Raw genomic sequence first — 16172 nt, 5'->3', positions numbered from 1 at the left:
TCTTGACTGAGATGAGGTGCTCAGTCTGTTAACCCAAATGGAAACAAATGTGGTGCTAAAGCTCTTCAGAGATATGGAGCAAGGTCTTTCTTTTTTGTTGTTGTTCCCATTTGGCAATAGCTCATTCAATTATAATCAAGGCTAGCAATCTTAGAGGCTGTCTTGATGTAGCTAACAAACTTTGGAATCATAGGTCCAAATTCTGTAAAGATGAGCTTTGCTTTTCTTCATTCTGTGAGAGCTTTCGTTTTGAAAGCAAACCTTTAGAAAGAGTTATGAAATCATAATTTATTTGGGGCACAAGCTGTCTCTGTTCTTCATTTTGTAAAACACTTTGCAAAATTTGTCCTTGTCTGTAACTGGGGATCCTTGCTGTACTGAATGACAAAGTAGTGCGTGTGGGTGTGTAAAGGAGGGCAGGACATAGGAGAGAGGGGCTAGGAGTGGTAGAACAACTTACTTATTGTTGGAAGGAGAATGTGTATGTGCAAGGGCTGGGGAGGGGCAAGAGAGACCTAGTAGCAGCTGAACAGTGAGGTTCAGAGTAGAAACTTGATTTGAAGCTGGACTATAGAGGGGTTTGCTGGGCAGACGAGATGGTAGATGTATAGGACAGATCTTCCAGGAGGGAATTGGAAGAGATGATAACTGGGTATAGGCAGACATTGGTGTCTGGGAAGTTGGGCAACTGTAAACAGTGAGGTTTCTTGTTTTACACAATAGATCTAACATATCATTAAAGTACATCATTGGTTAGAGATTCCATCTCTCTCTTTTTTTAAGAGTAAGCACTTTTATTGTCATGTTAAGGAAAGAAAGCATAGTTGGCATTTAAATGGTAATTGAGCTTCTAAGTTCTTTTTTTTTTTTCCATTAACAGTCTGAGAAACTCTTTCAGGAAGATGGTTTAAATACACTTGTTTTTAGAAGGCAGTACCACTGGTATAGCAATAGAAAAGCAGTGTGTAACCTAGCCCTGTAGTACTGTAGCTTCTGTCTGGATTTAGACTAACTGTCAGAAAAACACATGCCTGTTACCATGTTAGCTAATGCATAGTAAAATCCCAGTGTAGATCAGCAGTTGGCTTTATTACATGCTAGATCTGCTAGCATGTTGTAAAGCTGTGTCATATAGTAAAGATGGAGACTTAGTTGGTAAAATACTAAGTGATATAGTAGAATTCTGTTGTCAGAATGACACAGACCAACGGTAACTTGGATTTCTGAAGAAACCATTTGAATCTGCAGATTTGTTTTTGTTTTTTTAATGAAAAGTTGGTATGCTTCTGGGCTTTGCTAAAAGTACCTTTTTTACTTTTATAATACTGTTGTTATGCTGTAATTATAACAAACTGTTCTTCCTGAATTAGCAGTCACTATAGCGCAGTTATTGGAATCCACAGGTTCCCCATTTTGACGAGGAAAAAAATTGTCACATTGCATGAAGGTTATTTAATTCCAGCATGGTTCTTGTCATATAATTGCCACGTTGGCTATTACAAATCTATTAATTGGTCACTCTGAATGTGATCAAGAATGTTTCAGAGTTTAGTTGTGATATAGTGTGTGTGTATGTCTCTCCAGTATGAGCTATGCTTATGCTTGAAAAACTAACTAAAGACTGATTTTGTTGACTTACATTTCTCTCCATAGGGATGCTGGTGATTCCTTGAATGACTGCAGAATTACTTTTGTGGATGAAATTTATAAAATTGAAGAACCTGGAAATGCTAGTCCAGTTAGTGCCAGCCCATTAAAAAGTGAGTAAATAAATTACTGAGACCTTTTAAGCTTTATACTTGGTCCTTTGCTTTTGGTGGTAGTCACATAATTATTTTGGGGTAATCAAGTAACAGTGGTTTTAAATGTTTCAATTGAGACTTTTTGTCCAATTTTTAATGTAATTTACTCTTTTCTGGGGTCTGGCACTGAAATAGATCATGGTTCTTGTGTCTACAGGACAGAGTGGACCAGTGTGTAAATATTGTAAAGACAACCCAAACAAGACCTGCAAAATGTGTGCCTGTTACGTGTGTGGAGGCAAACAGGATCCTGACAAACAGCTAATGTGTGATGAGTGTGACATGGCTTTCCACATCTACTGCCTCAACCCTCCCCTCAGTAGCATACCAGATGAAGAGGATTGGTAAGTCACGAAAATGGTTTAGTGATATGAGTTAAGCTGTAAATGATGAGAAGAGTGTACAGCTTTGTCTGTATACGAAATTGGAATGAGTGTCCCTATAGGCATGGGTTTTAAATCAGTGCTATTGAACGCAAATGCAAGATTAAAACCCATTCATACCTGCCTTTTTATTGACTTGGCTCTAATTTCTTATCCAATTAAACAAAAAATCAATACAAATCAGTGATAAATATATCCTTTAAGGCTGTGTCCTGTAGTATTGATTTTAAAAACTACACCTGTAGGGGCATTTATCCAACTCATGTGGACAGGAGCTAAGTGTAAAAGCAAATCTACAACCTCTGTTTTGATGGAGGCTACAATCTCAAGAAGCAATTCTGTGATTTTTTTTTTTTTTTTTTTAATGCTAGTAAAACTGTACTGGTCTTATCAAGCTATACCTTTTCTAAATTAGGATGGACCTCTTAAGTTTTGGATCGCTTGTTGTGAGACCTGATGCGGCCTTTCCTGAAAGCTAGGCTTCTTTCTTGAGCATAAATTCAAAATATTTTTCAAAGAAACAAAGGAAATTGTTTCTGAATGTCCATAAATATGGGGTTTATTTGGCCAGCTTACTTCTAAATAGACCCATTACTTGAATGGAGATTCCAGGAACAGGTGCAGATTTGCCAAGGAGAGAGTGACTAGCAAGCAGTATACAGTTCAGTTGGATAGAGCATTCATTCTGATGTTACTCTAACTCCTAAAAGCTTTCTGCTGGTCTCCTCCTTGACTAGATTTTCAAGAGTAACTAGTGGTGATGGGTTCCTCAGTTGACTGTTTAAGAGAACTTTCAGCACTCGAGAGTTAAGCCTCTTAAAGGCATCTTGGCGTGGGCATGCAAAATCATTTAATGAATGTGTTTTCCTTCTCTGCATGCGGCGTTGTCATGGAGGTGATGTCTATGTGCTAGTTTAGTACTGCATAAAGGTAACTTATCTGATGAATTCTGTTATCACTGATTACCGTAACCGCAAGAACAACTTGTAGACTTTGTGGAACAGTGTGTGGGGAACAGAATTTAGTTCTTTTCAGGATGGTGACTAGTAAACCTTTTGTACTAGTAAAGACTAAAGCCCCCTCTAGGCAGTACCCATAGTCAGAATGATGCCAGCTAATAGAATATTAGCTAATTTAATACTACAGAGCCTCTTTCACATGGCTTCCTTTGCTCAGTATAAGCTAGGTTTTTGAGAAGCATACCAGTTAAAGCATGTTGTGGACTAGCATTTTTTCATCCTTTCTACACGCTTTATTCTGACATTCTCGAGTACAGTTGGGTTTTTTAACAGTTCTGCCTATTGTGGTCAGGAAAGTTATGCAAGCACACTGTCTTAAAACTTTTAACTAGTATGCAGTTGTAAATCCTGAATACTGTGGTTTTTATTCACTTCAAATAATACATTTCTCAAATGTGCTATTTTATAATCCACCAGCATACTCTAAAGATGAGAACTTTTTAACTACAGATTGCTCTTGCAAGCTAATTTTAATTGATTGGTAATTTTAGGTATTGCCCTGAATGTCGCAATGATGCAAGTGAAGTGGTTTTAGCAGGAGAGAAGTTAAAAGAAAGCAAAAAAAAGGCAAAAATGGCATCAGCTAATTCGTCCTCACGGAGAGACTGGGGCAAGGTGAGTGTGAAACTTTTCTGCGTTGAAATGTAGAGTATTGTGGTCCTTGTACTATTTAGCTCACCTGGCTTTCTGTTTGAAACAGGGTATGGCATGTGTGGGTCGCACAAGGGAATGCACCATTGTCCCCTCTAACCACTATGGACCAATTCCTGGTGTACCAGTGGGCACCATGTGGAAGTTCAGAGTTCAGGTATGAAGCAGTAGCTTGGAGTGAATGAACCTCCAGGGGCAAAAATAGATTTAATGCAACTCTTGCATGAGCAGTATGCACTGGCAACTGCAGCCAGTCCAGCATATGTGCTAATGCACATGAACTGGAAAAAAGAAAGACCACTGTCCTGTCTAGAGTAAGCGTTCCATAACTTGAATAATAATGTATTAAGAACGAGGGATTCTGTTTGTCTTTATGCAGTATTACGCTTTAGAAAGATGGGGAAAGCTATTTAAAAACATGAACAGGCAGAAAAACTTTTAATTTTTAAAAAGGTCAATGTTCTTTTGCAGAGGTCTCCCTTAGGGGCCTTGTAACACGCTCAGTGCTGGAGCAGCGAGGTTGCCTGTCCTGGATGATGCCTGGACCCCACCTTGTTGCCCCTTCTGGCCCCTTGGGGTCCCACCCTTTTTGTTTTTCCTGCCACACTTGATGTTAAAATTTGACCAGGAGGCTGCCCCTAGGGGGCAAAAAGAGGGCTTTGGGAGGTAGGCCTCTCTCTGGGCTGAGGCCTACTTAGGCTCGCAGGCCCTGGGTTTGCACCCCCAGTCTTTGTTGTCTGGTACTGTGGTCCTCCAACGAACAGCAGCCCTCCTTCTAAAGTGCTTGGGCTTTGCCCCCACACAGCCTGCCAGGTCCCTGACTTGAGAAGGGCTCTATGCTAAGTTCCCCTGCAGCACCCCTGTGGCCTCCAATCCATTTTTTCCAGCCACACCTGGTCCTTTGGTATTGGAACAAAAAAAACATGAGCTTCAGCTTCAAAGAAAAGTCTCCCCGTCCAGGTTTAATCACATGCCATGGTAGGACTGCCACACTGGCTCACAGTGCTTATTTTTCATTGTCCAGTGGTGCTGGGACTTCTTTCCCATTCCCCTGCAGCCTAGAGTCCTTTCTCCTCTGGTAGCCCATCTGTCTGCTCCCTGAAGCTTTGCTTCCTGCAGCTTGAAAATCCTAACTCCTATCCCTGCCTTACCCCTGCCTGCTCTGGGACAGGGTTTATATTCCCCAGTCCATCCACCTCCTGGCCATGTGATTGGGCCTTCTGCCCCTCTCCTCTAGGGCCAGGCATAGCTAATTGCCCCCTTAGCTGCCTGACCCTTGGTTCTTTGCCTAAATCAAGTTGGCCTAGTAAAGGACAGGGGTTCCCTGTTACTGACATAAGTATGTGAAATAGAGACTTTTGCATTCTGCTACAAAATGGGGAGAAGTGGGCACTGAACTTTACCAGAGTGTTTCCTTTTAATTGTTTGGTATTGGCTTTCTAAATAGTGGGAATAAAAACCATCTTCCTATCTCAAGCATTTAACTGTAGTATCTGTAATGTACTAAACAACTAGATTTCTCATCAAACCAGTGAGTGATTACCCAAAAGAGCACATTTTTGGAATCTGGTTAAAGCACAAGTCCACTTCTTTTCTCTTGGCATATTGCTCTGAAGAGCGTTTCTCCAGCTTCTCTTCCTTCAACCTGAAGTTGGGATCAACTTTAATATTTCCTTATTTGTGCCAATGCTCCTTTTTGCCTTTATAGTGTTTATGCTTGTTCTTCACTAGTAATAAATGGCTATGTAAAAATTTTAGGGCAACGTTGTTGGGTCTTTTATGTATGTTTCCATGTTTTCTGTTAGTGAAAAATGATTTTCAAAGCCTAATTCTAACGTGTAATAGTATGTATGATATCTAGGTGGAGATAAATAGCAGGAGCCAGATGCAGGCATTTGTTTTAGAAAAAACAGAGATCGTGCCAAGAGAGATGTTGCTGCTGTGCACCCTTCCTCCCCCTTGACCCCCATCCCTGCGGACCATTAGTGAATCAGTTTTGCATCATAATTTCTTCATTTTGGAGTTAAATTTTTGAAGCTTCTATTGGTCTGTTATGGACAGCTGCCCATTAAACTATTATTCTCCTGTAGGTGAGCGAATCTGGTGTTCACAGGCCTCATGTAGCAGGCATACATGGCAGGAGCAATGACGGTGCTTATTCCCTGGTTCTGGCAGGCGGCTATGAAGATGATATAGTAAGAAATCTTGGAATTGTTTTCTGGTAGCGCTCTATACAAAACTTTTAAGCGTACTGAATTCAGCTGTTGTATTTTTAAAAATCCTGGGTTTGTTTATCTAATCCTCTACATCCTGCATCATACCTTTCATCTGAAGAACATGGTTCCGGAAGAGACAAGGAAAGCTAGGCAAAAGAACAGCTCGAGGTGGACCCAGAGAAGTGTCCTCTGGTAATGCCATTAAGAGGGACAGGGCCAAATTAAATAATCTCCACATCTGTATATCTAGCTTCTGCTAGGAAGCTGTAGCTGCCTTTTGAGGCATCCCTTTCCTCCTTCCAAAGAATGCTCTGAGAACTACTTGTGTTATTTCTGTATCTCTCTGTGCCCAATTCTCAGCACAGAATTGGGAGCTACAGATGAATTGCTACTACTGTGTCGAACCTGCTTTTGTTTAGCATTAGTTCTCATTTTCCTTATGTTCTAGTACTGTATTGACAATATTTGTGAAATAGACAGCTGAAAATGTAAAACACATCTGGTTTGTCCTGTTTCATAAGCTTTAGGTTTTCGTGCCACCAAGTTGTACTGCAACATAAGTGCTGAAGAAAAGCAGCTTTTCATTGTCCCTCTTAATGGCATTGCTAGAGGACACTTCTCTGGGTTCAGCTGGAGCTGTTCTTTTGCCTACTTCTCCTTGTCTAACCTGGAACTATGTTCTTCAGAATGTACTTTGTCAGGGACTTTTTGGAAAAGTGTTGTGATGCTTACTGGAGCATAGCTGTCTATGAACTGGTAATATACACCAGCTTGCCTTTATAGCTTCATTTGTACTGGCTACAATAGTTGAAGGGGCCATGGGGCAACTATGCGTCTGGCAAAGCTACAAATCCAAACTTGTCTCAAAAAATTAAAACAGAGGGCTGTAAAATGGGATTCTGAGTGCGACTAAACCATTTGATATATCATTTCAGGACCACGGCAATTCCTTCACTTACACAGGGAGCGGAGGTCGTGATCTTTCTGGGAACAAGCGTACAGCAGGGCAGTCTTGTGATCAAAAACTTACCAACATGAACAGGTTGGAAGCATTCAAACCAACTCTCATGAAGCTTTCTACATAGTGTCTGGCAGGCTGAAAAACTTTCTTCTGTTAATGCTGTCACAGAAAACTAACAAGTGGAAAAACTTTCAAAGGAGCTTTGCTTTGTATAGCTGATTATAGATCAACATGCAGTGGGAAAATTCCCAATAACATACTGTATTTTCTCGCATACCACATGCTGCCAAAAAAGACACTCCTTGTTTTTGGAAGGCAGAATAAAGAAAAGAATTTTCTACAATTACGGCTATGTATAGCAGGGAGGGAGCCACACTTTCATCTTGCTCACCCTCCCTTTCCTGCTCAGGCAAAAAAAACTATGATTTTAACCCTTTCACCGGCTAAAACTAGCTGCTCCTGGAGATTGGAACTTCATAGACAGATCAAGGGTTTTGAAAAGAGCAACAACAGCTGGCAGGGCTGTATTTTGACAACAAAATTGCTGAATAAAGGAGAGCTTGGTTAGTGGAACATAAGATAATTAAAAAGGGGAGAGGGTTGTTAACCCCTGTGGGGCAAAGAGGATTAGCTGGAGTTGGGTAGATTCTGTTGAGCCATTAAGTCAGCTGACTCTCTTAGCACTGTCTGAATAAAATGCCACTGCTGCTGTGGGGCAGTTGGTTTTAAACTTTGGGTAGAGCAGGAATCAAAGTGAGGCACCACTGCAGCCTCCCTGGATCTGCCCCTCCTGGACTCTGCCCTTCCTTCCATGCATGTACCTGGTTATGTGTTAATGCTTGGAGGAAAGAGAAGAAAAAGAAGCAGCAGCCATCTTGTAGTGTTTCCATGCTTCTATTCTGGGTAGAAAAGACCAGACATGCACCCCAATTTTGGAAGGCTTATTTTAGGAAAGTGTGTGTATTATGCACATAAATATGGTATTGTAAATGGGATTAGACTTTATTTTGCACCCTGCATGAACAGAGGGATGAATTTTGAGCAAAGGCTTTCATATTCTGGCCTGTGGCCCATTTGTCATCTATGCAGCATTTGCTACTGAACTGTAGAGGTGGTTGGTCATCTGGGAGCGTCGTCTTCACCTCATTTTTAATCTCATGAAATCCTTTTCTAATATTTCTCCTCCAAAAAGTTTAGTATCCCTGTTGCCAGAAGGATGTTACATAGTTGGAAATTAGAGATGGCCTGCAAGATTAAGTAAAAATGGCAATCCAGATAATCTTTTTGGTGATCTCCCATGTTAAAATATGGTCCATGCTAAAGTAAACTCTTAAAGAGTCTTCATGATCATGTTTTCTATACATGGGTAACTTTCCTGAAAGCCATTGTTTCTCACTTTGTCTGTGATCAAGACAGGTGATGTCAAGCTGCCCTGGAAGCAGTAATTGGGTCCACAGTAGTATTGGCTGGACCCTTGGTGCCATATCTCTCCTCTTCACAGATCCCCAGTGGGTTTGCTAGTGCTACCATCAGTGCATCAAACATTTGATGTATTGTTACCATGCTTCACGTTCATATCCTTTTTTTATGTTTATTATGCTTTAATTTATATTTAATTCTAAATATTCCCCCCCATGGGTTATAACATTAATTTAATGTATTCTTACAGAGCTCTAGCTCTGAATTGCAGTGCCCCTATCAATGATAAAGATGGATCAGAGGCCAAGGACTGGAGAGCTGGGAAGCCAGTCAGGGTAGTGAGAAGTGTAAAGGGAGGCAAACACAGCAAATATGCCCCAGTAGAGGGAAACCGATACGATGGAATATACAAGGTAAGCAGACGTTCCTAACTTGGACTGAATTAGAAAAGAGTGGTTTGGTTTTGTATTTGACTATAGAGGAAATTTCTGTATCTTCTGAAGGCTGTTGTTTTTTTTTTCCTTTTAGGTTGTGAAATATTGGCCTGAGACGGGGAAATCTGGTTTTTTAGTGTGGCGTTATCTACTCAGGAGAGATGATGAGGAACCTGCCCCTTGGACTAAGGATGGGAAGGACAGGATGAAAAAGCTTGGTCTAACAATTCAGGTACACTGTCTTATTGAAAAAGTGTTACTGGGCATTGAGCTAGGAGGAGTATAGGTCTAAGGGAGGGACGGAGGGAGATCTTGGCAAACATCTCTGGATATTCTGCTTTGTTTGAAGAAGAGACGTATGAATTAACATGATGTAATCCTGTAAGTGAGGAATTACTTGTATATAACTATACCTTCAGTACTGGTGACTGCTTGTTACCAGCTTGTTAACATAGCTAAGAGCTAAACTTAGTTTAGTAGAATACATTCCCTACTTGTCCCAATATACAAGCAAAAATTATTTTTATTGGATTTTGTCAAATTGGGGGTAGGGACAGAAGTTCAACATGTGAATGCCATTCAAAGTGTACATAATTTAACTTCTTTTAACGGAATGCATGGGGTCCTATCAGTGAATTGTATGTTTGCACCTGGTTATGTGTTAATGCATTTTTTCCTTTAGTATCCTGAAGGGTATTTGGAAGCTGTTGCGAACAAAGAAAAGGAGAAAGAAAATAAAAGCGGTGATGAGTTTGAAACACCAACAGGAAAGGGAAAGAGGAAAAGGAAATCAACAGGTTGGTGTAGGAGGCAAGTGGATGAGGCAAATTTATACAATTTTTTTCAGTGCTATAGGCAGTTCAGCATTTTTTCTCTCTAAAAAGGTTCATGTGTTCTTTCAGGGGGTGAAGCAGAACCCGTTGCTTCTCCTAAAGGGACCCCAAAGAAGACTAAAGTCGAGCCATACAAGCTGACGTCTCAGCAAAAGGCTCTCATTAAAAATGATGAAGCCAATGAAAAACTGTGGAATGAAGTACTAGAAGCTCTCAAAGATGGACCGGTATGTCAGATACTTCTTACCTGGGAACTGTATAATAGAAGTAGCTACCTGGCTGTCTCCAAATGTAGGCTGCTTGGCCTGACTCCTTTAAAAGCGGGGGTAGCCTATTAGCAGAAGTGTCCGATTTTATAGCCTGCAGTGCTGTGACATTTACCTCGTAGGGGCTCCTAGAAGAGCTGGAAGTTCACAGGCAGGGCTGAAATCCAGGCTGTGGAGCCTGTTGGATGTATGGCAGTGGTGGGGGAGTGAGCAGCAGCTACACTAACACCAGTGGTTCCCTGACGCTGCTTGGTCTGCTGCCAGCTCTGGTTCTTGAAGCCCTGCAGTGTGGATCCAGCCCCAGGGGCCAAACCCATTTGACAGCCCTGGCCTATAGGAATGTAGCATTCCTTTTGGGTCAGGAAGGCTGAAAAAGTGGCTATCCATTCTGAATGCTGTAGCCACAATTGCTGTGCAATGCATTACATTGTTGGCTTCCTCTGCTCTTTTAAGTTCTTCACATGAAAAACAGCTTCCAGAAACAAATTCAGTCCATCTATGTCCAGTGATGTCTTTCTGCCCAAATGTCTGCAGCGTGATTTTTATTAGTAACAGTGATCACAACATCATGCTGCAAGGTGGTTGTTGGGTTTTTTTCCTGAATTCTGTAAACTAGGAAGTCTTATGGAAAGCTTCAGTCACTTGAATCATGCTGCATATTTGGAAGGCAGTAGCAATTGAATGACAATTTTCTTCCATTTCAGAAATTCCTGAATAAAGTGGAAGAAGCTTTTCTATGTATTTGCTGCCAGGAGGTGGTATTTCGACCAGTCACAACAGTGTGCCAGCACAATGTCTGCAAGGTGAGTAGTCGGGATGCCCGTTCTTAAGTTGTAGTTGTTCTCCCAGTAGGCTTCAGCATTGCACCGTGGGCTGCCAGTTGTTTAGCTGTTTACCTTGACTTGCCACTGGTTTGCTTTCTCTCCTGGTCAAGTTCAAGTAATTAATGGAGTGCTGTTGTATTCTCTTGCCACCATCTGCTAAAGAGAGAGCAAAAGATTCAGAATCATCCCCCTGGTTGAATAAGCTTAAAACACTAGATAGTAAAGTGGTCTGTATGGCAATTATGAGTAAAGCTATGACTTCTTCTTTCCTTCAGAAATTGGGGGTTGCTGTTAGCAGCCATGGAGGAATTCTTACTGGATTTAAATAATAATTTCAGTTGGATTTGAATACTACATAGCATTATATTGAAACGTGTCAGTGACTAAATGTCTTTGTAGAAGAAGACATGAAACTTACTGCCAGGTGCAAAAGCTTCCATTGTTTCACTGCTTCAGTTGCCTGCTCCCCAGTTGTCAACAAGGGCATGGCTGGGGAACACTTCTGCTTATAGTCTGGGAAGTAACCTAATTCTTCAGTTACATCTCTTTCTTTTTCTTTTTGTTTCCTGCCTCCTCTCTCCCAGGATTGTTTGGACCGATCTTTCAAAGCAGATGTGTATAGTTGTCCAGCTTGTCGCTATGATCTTGGCAAAAACTATACTATGCAAGTGAATGAAACACTGCAGACCCTCCTAACTCAGCTCTTTCCTGGCTACGGCAATGGACGGTGATTCTGTAAAGCACTTCTATTTTTCTTTGTTCAGACTTGTTAATGGGTTTTCAATGGGCTTAATTTAAATATGTAGTCCCCCATACCCTCTCCCTAAAAGTAAAGTCTTCCTTGTTATAAAATATACAGACTTTGAGGGACCTGCTTTTGTATGTTTGTGGGTTTTATTTTTCTTTTTTTAATGTTAGACTTTGCGTTCAGGTTTTTTCTGAAACCTGCTGTTCATCGACAGAACTCTTTTTTATTTTTTTTCCTTGAATATTACAACATGCTTCCGGTAAGGCTGCTAATGAGCATGAAAGTTCTCAAAGTTCCTTTTCTCCCTCCTCCTCCCTTTTTTAATTCTGAAAATGGCTTGGTTGCTAGAACAATCTTTGAAGTCTGTGGATTTGGCCATAAATGCCTACCTTTTCTTGGCAGTATTTTGATGCTCAATTTTTCTGAGATGGTTCTTGGCTTGTGACCTGTTACCCAGGTTGTGAACGTCTTGGATTTTTTTTAACCTAGTTTTCTTACGCTTTTATCAAATTATTAAAAGCCATTCCCAACCAATTTTGTGTACAAAAAGTCTTTTTTTGCATTTAGCCACGTACTTGGGGCAATACGAAGTACTACCTCAGTTGGACTTGTTTCTTCTTGGAGAACTATTTGTTCAGCCAGGTGCTGTCTTCTATCCGGAATGCCATTGTGGAATATAGTAAAGCCATTCTTAAGTGCCTTTGGTCCTTTTTTTTGAAAGACTGGGCTCTCTGAATCACCATTTTCCTTTCTCTTTTCCTTTTCTTTTTTTTTAAGCACTGAAATGTTTAAACTGCCAACCGGATTTTATTTTGGGGTTAAAATATAACACTGTAGCTGTATCTCTCTTTAGCATGGAACTGCAAACTTTCAGGTTTTTTCCTAATGCTAGCTAGGTGTGTTATGGTAACGTGAATTTACTTTGTTTCATAGCATTCTTGTCTGGAAACAGGAGAACAACAGACTTTGAACTTTTTTATGAACCATTTTGTGATTTATTCCCCCCCCCCTTTTTATTGTATGAGACCAGGAAGTCTTGATTTCCAGCTCCTCTTCTTCCCCAACAGTACCAAAGTTTGCAGTTTAATACCTCAAGATGACAGGGATCTTTTAATCACACTTTACTGCAGACAGACTGGAACAAATGTACTTGTATTTTTTTTATTTTTTTTTTAACTCTCACCCTTTTTAAAAATTATAATGTTAATATTTTAGGGTCAGAAAAAACTTTTTATAGGCTTTTTTGCTGAATTTGTCAATTTTTGTACAATGTGCAAGTCAAAGTTCTCAAAATAAATATCTGTTCAGATTAAAGTTGTTTGCCTTTCTTTTCACATTTCTTCTAAATCTTGGGGTTGAAACCCTGCATAAAACAGATTAATCTGAATCTAAACTGACATCTTTCTAAGCAGCCTTTGAAAATGCCACCCCTGTATTTTATAGATGAAATTCAAGAATAAATGTAAAAAAACAGCTGGAATTTAAAAACAAAACTTTAAACATTTGTGTTTAAAGGAAATAGGGAAATGGACTGTTCAGACATCTTTATTGTTGCTCCATTATACACTGCCCCGTAAGATTTAGAGATGGGGAAAAATCACAGGGGAAGTAGAAGACAATAAAATTAAGATGTTGATTGTGTCAAAAGTTGTTGTATGTAATCTATGAGTAGAAATGTTTCTTTATGAACAAATATTTGTAAGTATAAATATGTACTGAAAAACAAAATCATGTTTTGATACAGACTGGTATTCAAAATATTAATTAAAGCTGACCTCACTGAACATGCATGCAATTATAGAGTGACTGAAAATGTTCAGTAAAAGGTATAATTCTTTATGAATGAAATAGTTGGAAGTTAATGACTGTTTCTCTCTTGCATTGAAAATATTTTTATAGTGAGGGCTTCTGGAAAGTGCAGAACCCTCTGTATTCTGTCAGACACCATTCATTCTGATGAATACTAGACTTGCAATTCGGAACAAATGCATTTCTCCTTTCAACATTATAAAAAACCCCAAAGTGTGTGTGTCTGCACATGCAATTCATGCTACATGCAGGTAGTACATGTACTGCGCAGTAGACTAATGTACTGCGCAAGTACCTGCACGTGTAGACGGTGATGCTTTACTGTGCAATACATTAGTCTACTGTGCCATAAAGCATCTTGCGTAGATACAGCCAGTGATATGGGCATACAGATTTTGCAGGTCTCACTTTTTGGGGTAACCTTAGATAAACTTTCAATGCTGTTGAGATCCAAATCTGTGGAAAGCTACAACGGTTGCATATTTGGAAAATTCAATAAAAAATGACCAGAATTGTGTCACGTTGCTGTTAGATCTATTTATAGTTGCTAGTGGGTGCTGTGGCTTTCTCATAATTAAGAATGAAAAATGCTCGCTATTAATGAGGAAAAGAGCTTTGTAGAATTCTGACTTAAATGATGTAAAATAGGGGTAGTGGATGTGAAAAGATAGGGCAGTGACATTGCATTGCTATCACCTGATTTGCCCTTTTTAAAGGAGAATTCCATCATATTAATTGTTAAAGCTTTACTTTAACCTTTGTGAGCTAATACTTTTCTATTCTTGAGGCTGTAGGCCCCACTAAATTTTTTCCGTTGTTCACTGAAAAACTGATAATGAATTGGGTGTTCTTGATGCAGGGGGAAATGCAAGAAAAAATAATTTTTTTTTTTTTTCTCTTCCCCCCCCCCCCCGAAAAAATCTTTCTCTCCTTTTTTTTTTTCTTTCTTTTTGTGTATGCATAAGCTGCAGTAAATTGTTTACATTTCTGTTCAATATCTAAAGTCCATATTACAATAAGAAAATTTGGCTTCATATAAGCTTTCATTGTGATATTTTGGCTCTTAAAGCTTTTAATTTTTTAACACGGATTAATAGATTAAAACATTTCAGGAGTGATTCAGATGCATTACAGATTTTAGGCCTGTTGTGGATTTCGAAATATAAAGCTCCGTTTATTAGAATGATAATTGTACCGCAAGTGGTGAATTAACTGGTGCATGTCATAGTATCAATAGTCAATTCACAGCCCGTTGCTTATACATTTGCTTGTCATGCATTTTCCAAATCCATTTTTTTTTTTTTTTTTACTAAGGGATTTTCAACTTAAAAACTTCCAAGTATGTCTTTTTTATTGGCAATTTCTTTTTACAGTGCAGAATAAATCCAGTGAGTTTGGCTCCTCTCCAAATGATCCTTTTAAATTATTTTTTTTAAGGGTGTCTCATGTTCGACTTCTGACCAACACTTCTGACTCGATTTAAAATTACAGACTGAAACCTCAACCTTTAATTTTAATACAAAATAAAAATGCAGGTCCCAGCTCTTCCATGCCACGTCTACCCTGTTAAGGTTCTACAGTTCCTCCCTGCAGCGTACCAGAAAACACACTTCTTCCTGCTTCCAAACTTCATTAATTTGCCCCACAGCCTCACAGGGGAAGAGGCTGCGCCAGAGCTCTGGGAGGAGGCGTCTTTGCTGTGCCGCACTTGGTCCAGGTATGGGATGAGGGGCGCGCAGTCGTAACCTCAGTACGTAGCGGCTGTAACTGCTGCAGCACAAGCATCACAGCAGCCTCTGCAGATGAAGGGCCGCTGCCAAAACGACTCTGAGCGGTCTGCTTTATGGCAAGAGTCCTCCCTAGTCTGTTTGAAACGGGGCCGTGCGATAGCGTCCTGGGAGCACCGCTGACGACTACTTACCTCCAACAGACTTCAAATCATACACTTTTCAATGTAACCAGCATCGCCTCACCGTAAAGTCCCAGCTGCTGGAGTCCTAAGAAACTTCGGTTTGTCCGTTCGTTTAAATACGCAGCCAGCCTTGCCCGAGGCGATTGCCTTCATTTAAATACAGGATCCACGGTGGTAGAGACTGAAAATGGTAAGCGGCGACTCTCACAAGCCCGAGAGCAATTAAAAAACCTGAACATCCAGTTCCACGATTTTATGCCGGCTTTGTGAGTTTCAAGAGGTTTCGGCCCTAAAAATCGATTCCTTTTTTTTTAACGAAGCCGGCGGAGATGTTTCTGTAAAGTACCGTACTTACAAGGTATCATCGCGTAGCCTCTCCCGTGCAGCACGCCGCGTCCCGTCCCGTCCCGAGGAGCGCGGGGAGGTGTCGCTCTGTCGCGGCTGAACGTAAACCGGGACACCTCCCCCGCGGTCCGCATGGACAGGCTCGTTACCGTCACTTCCTCCGACACCAATCTGCTGGCGGTGCTTCAGGTTGAACGGAGAGAGTTGCTAGCGGTGCCCGATTTGTCTCGCTTCAAACGGTTTTGTGTGGTGCGTTTCGTTTCAAATGGGTTTCTGCGTGTTTTGTTGTCATTTTTTTTTTGTTTCAGATTGTGCGTCGTGTTGGTTTTGTTTCCGCTTTGTTGTATTTTGCGTTTTGCTGTGAGTTTTTGTGTTGAACCGTTTCGTTTTGTGTGTTTCGCGTGTCGCTTGTGTCTGCACGCGGCGTGGGCCCGCGGGCACGTGCCGGGCCGAGGCCGGGCCAGGCTCGGCCGCAGGGGGCGCCCCGCGCTCCCGCCCCTCCCCCCGCCGCTGTGCCGCTCCTCACGTACTCACTTCCCCGCAACTGAGC

General features: G+C 40.8%; 1 protein-coding gene and 1 long non-coding RNA gene across 2 annotated transcripts in view; one reads left to right on the top strand and one right to left on the bottom strand.

The window, feature by feature from the left end:
• UHRF1 (ubiquitin like with PHD and ring finger domains 1) overlaps positions 1–12870 on the top strand; it is a 26251-nt gene extending 13381 nt beyond the window's left edge. The window contains exons 6-17 of the mRNA XM_059719852.1: positions 1654–1760; positions 1960–2146; positions 3696–3819; positions 3905–4012; positions 5946–6050; positions 7007–7113; positions 8702–8864; positions 8980–9117; positions 9568–9682; positions 9788–9945; positions 10689–10787; positions 11393–12870. Of these exons, the coding sequence (XP_059575835.1) occupies positions 1654–1760; positions 1960–2146; positions 3696–3819; positions 3905–4012; positions 5946–6050; positions 7007–7113; positions 8702–8864; positions 8980–9117; positions 9568–9682; positions 9788–9945; positions 10689–10787; positions 11393–11539 (1558 nt within the window). The 3' untranslated portion in view covers positions 11540–12870. The remainder of the gene's footprint in view (positions 1–1653; positions 1761–1959; positions 2147–3695; positions 3820–3904; positions 4013–5945; positions 6051–7006; positions 7114–8701; positions 8865–8979; positions 9118–9567; positions 9683–9787; positions 9946–10688; positions 10788–11392) is intronic.
• On the bottom strand, positions 10512–16172 carry LOC132246580 (uncharacterized). The gene is made up of 2 exons (XR_009457974.1): positions 15633–16172; positions 10512–10964 (listed from the first exon to the last, which is right to left on the bottom strand). It is a non-coding gene; the product is annotated as an uncharacterized LOC132246580 (long non-coding RNA).

This window comes from Alligator mississippiensis, chromosome 16, assembly GCF_030867095.1.
Source record: "Alligator mississippiensis isolate rAllMis1 chromosome 16, rAllMis1, whole genome shotgun sequence".
Classification (NCBI taxonomy): Eukaryota; Metazoa; Chordata; order Crocodylia; family Alligatoridae; genus Alligator; species Alligator mississippiensis.
The sequence above is the reverse complement of the archived record's forward strand: the minus strand, read 5'-3'. Positions and strand labels throughout refer to the sequence as shown.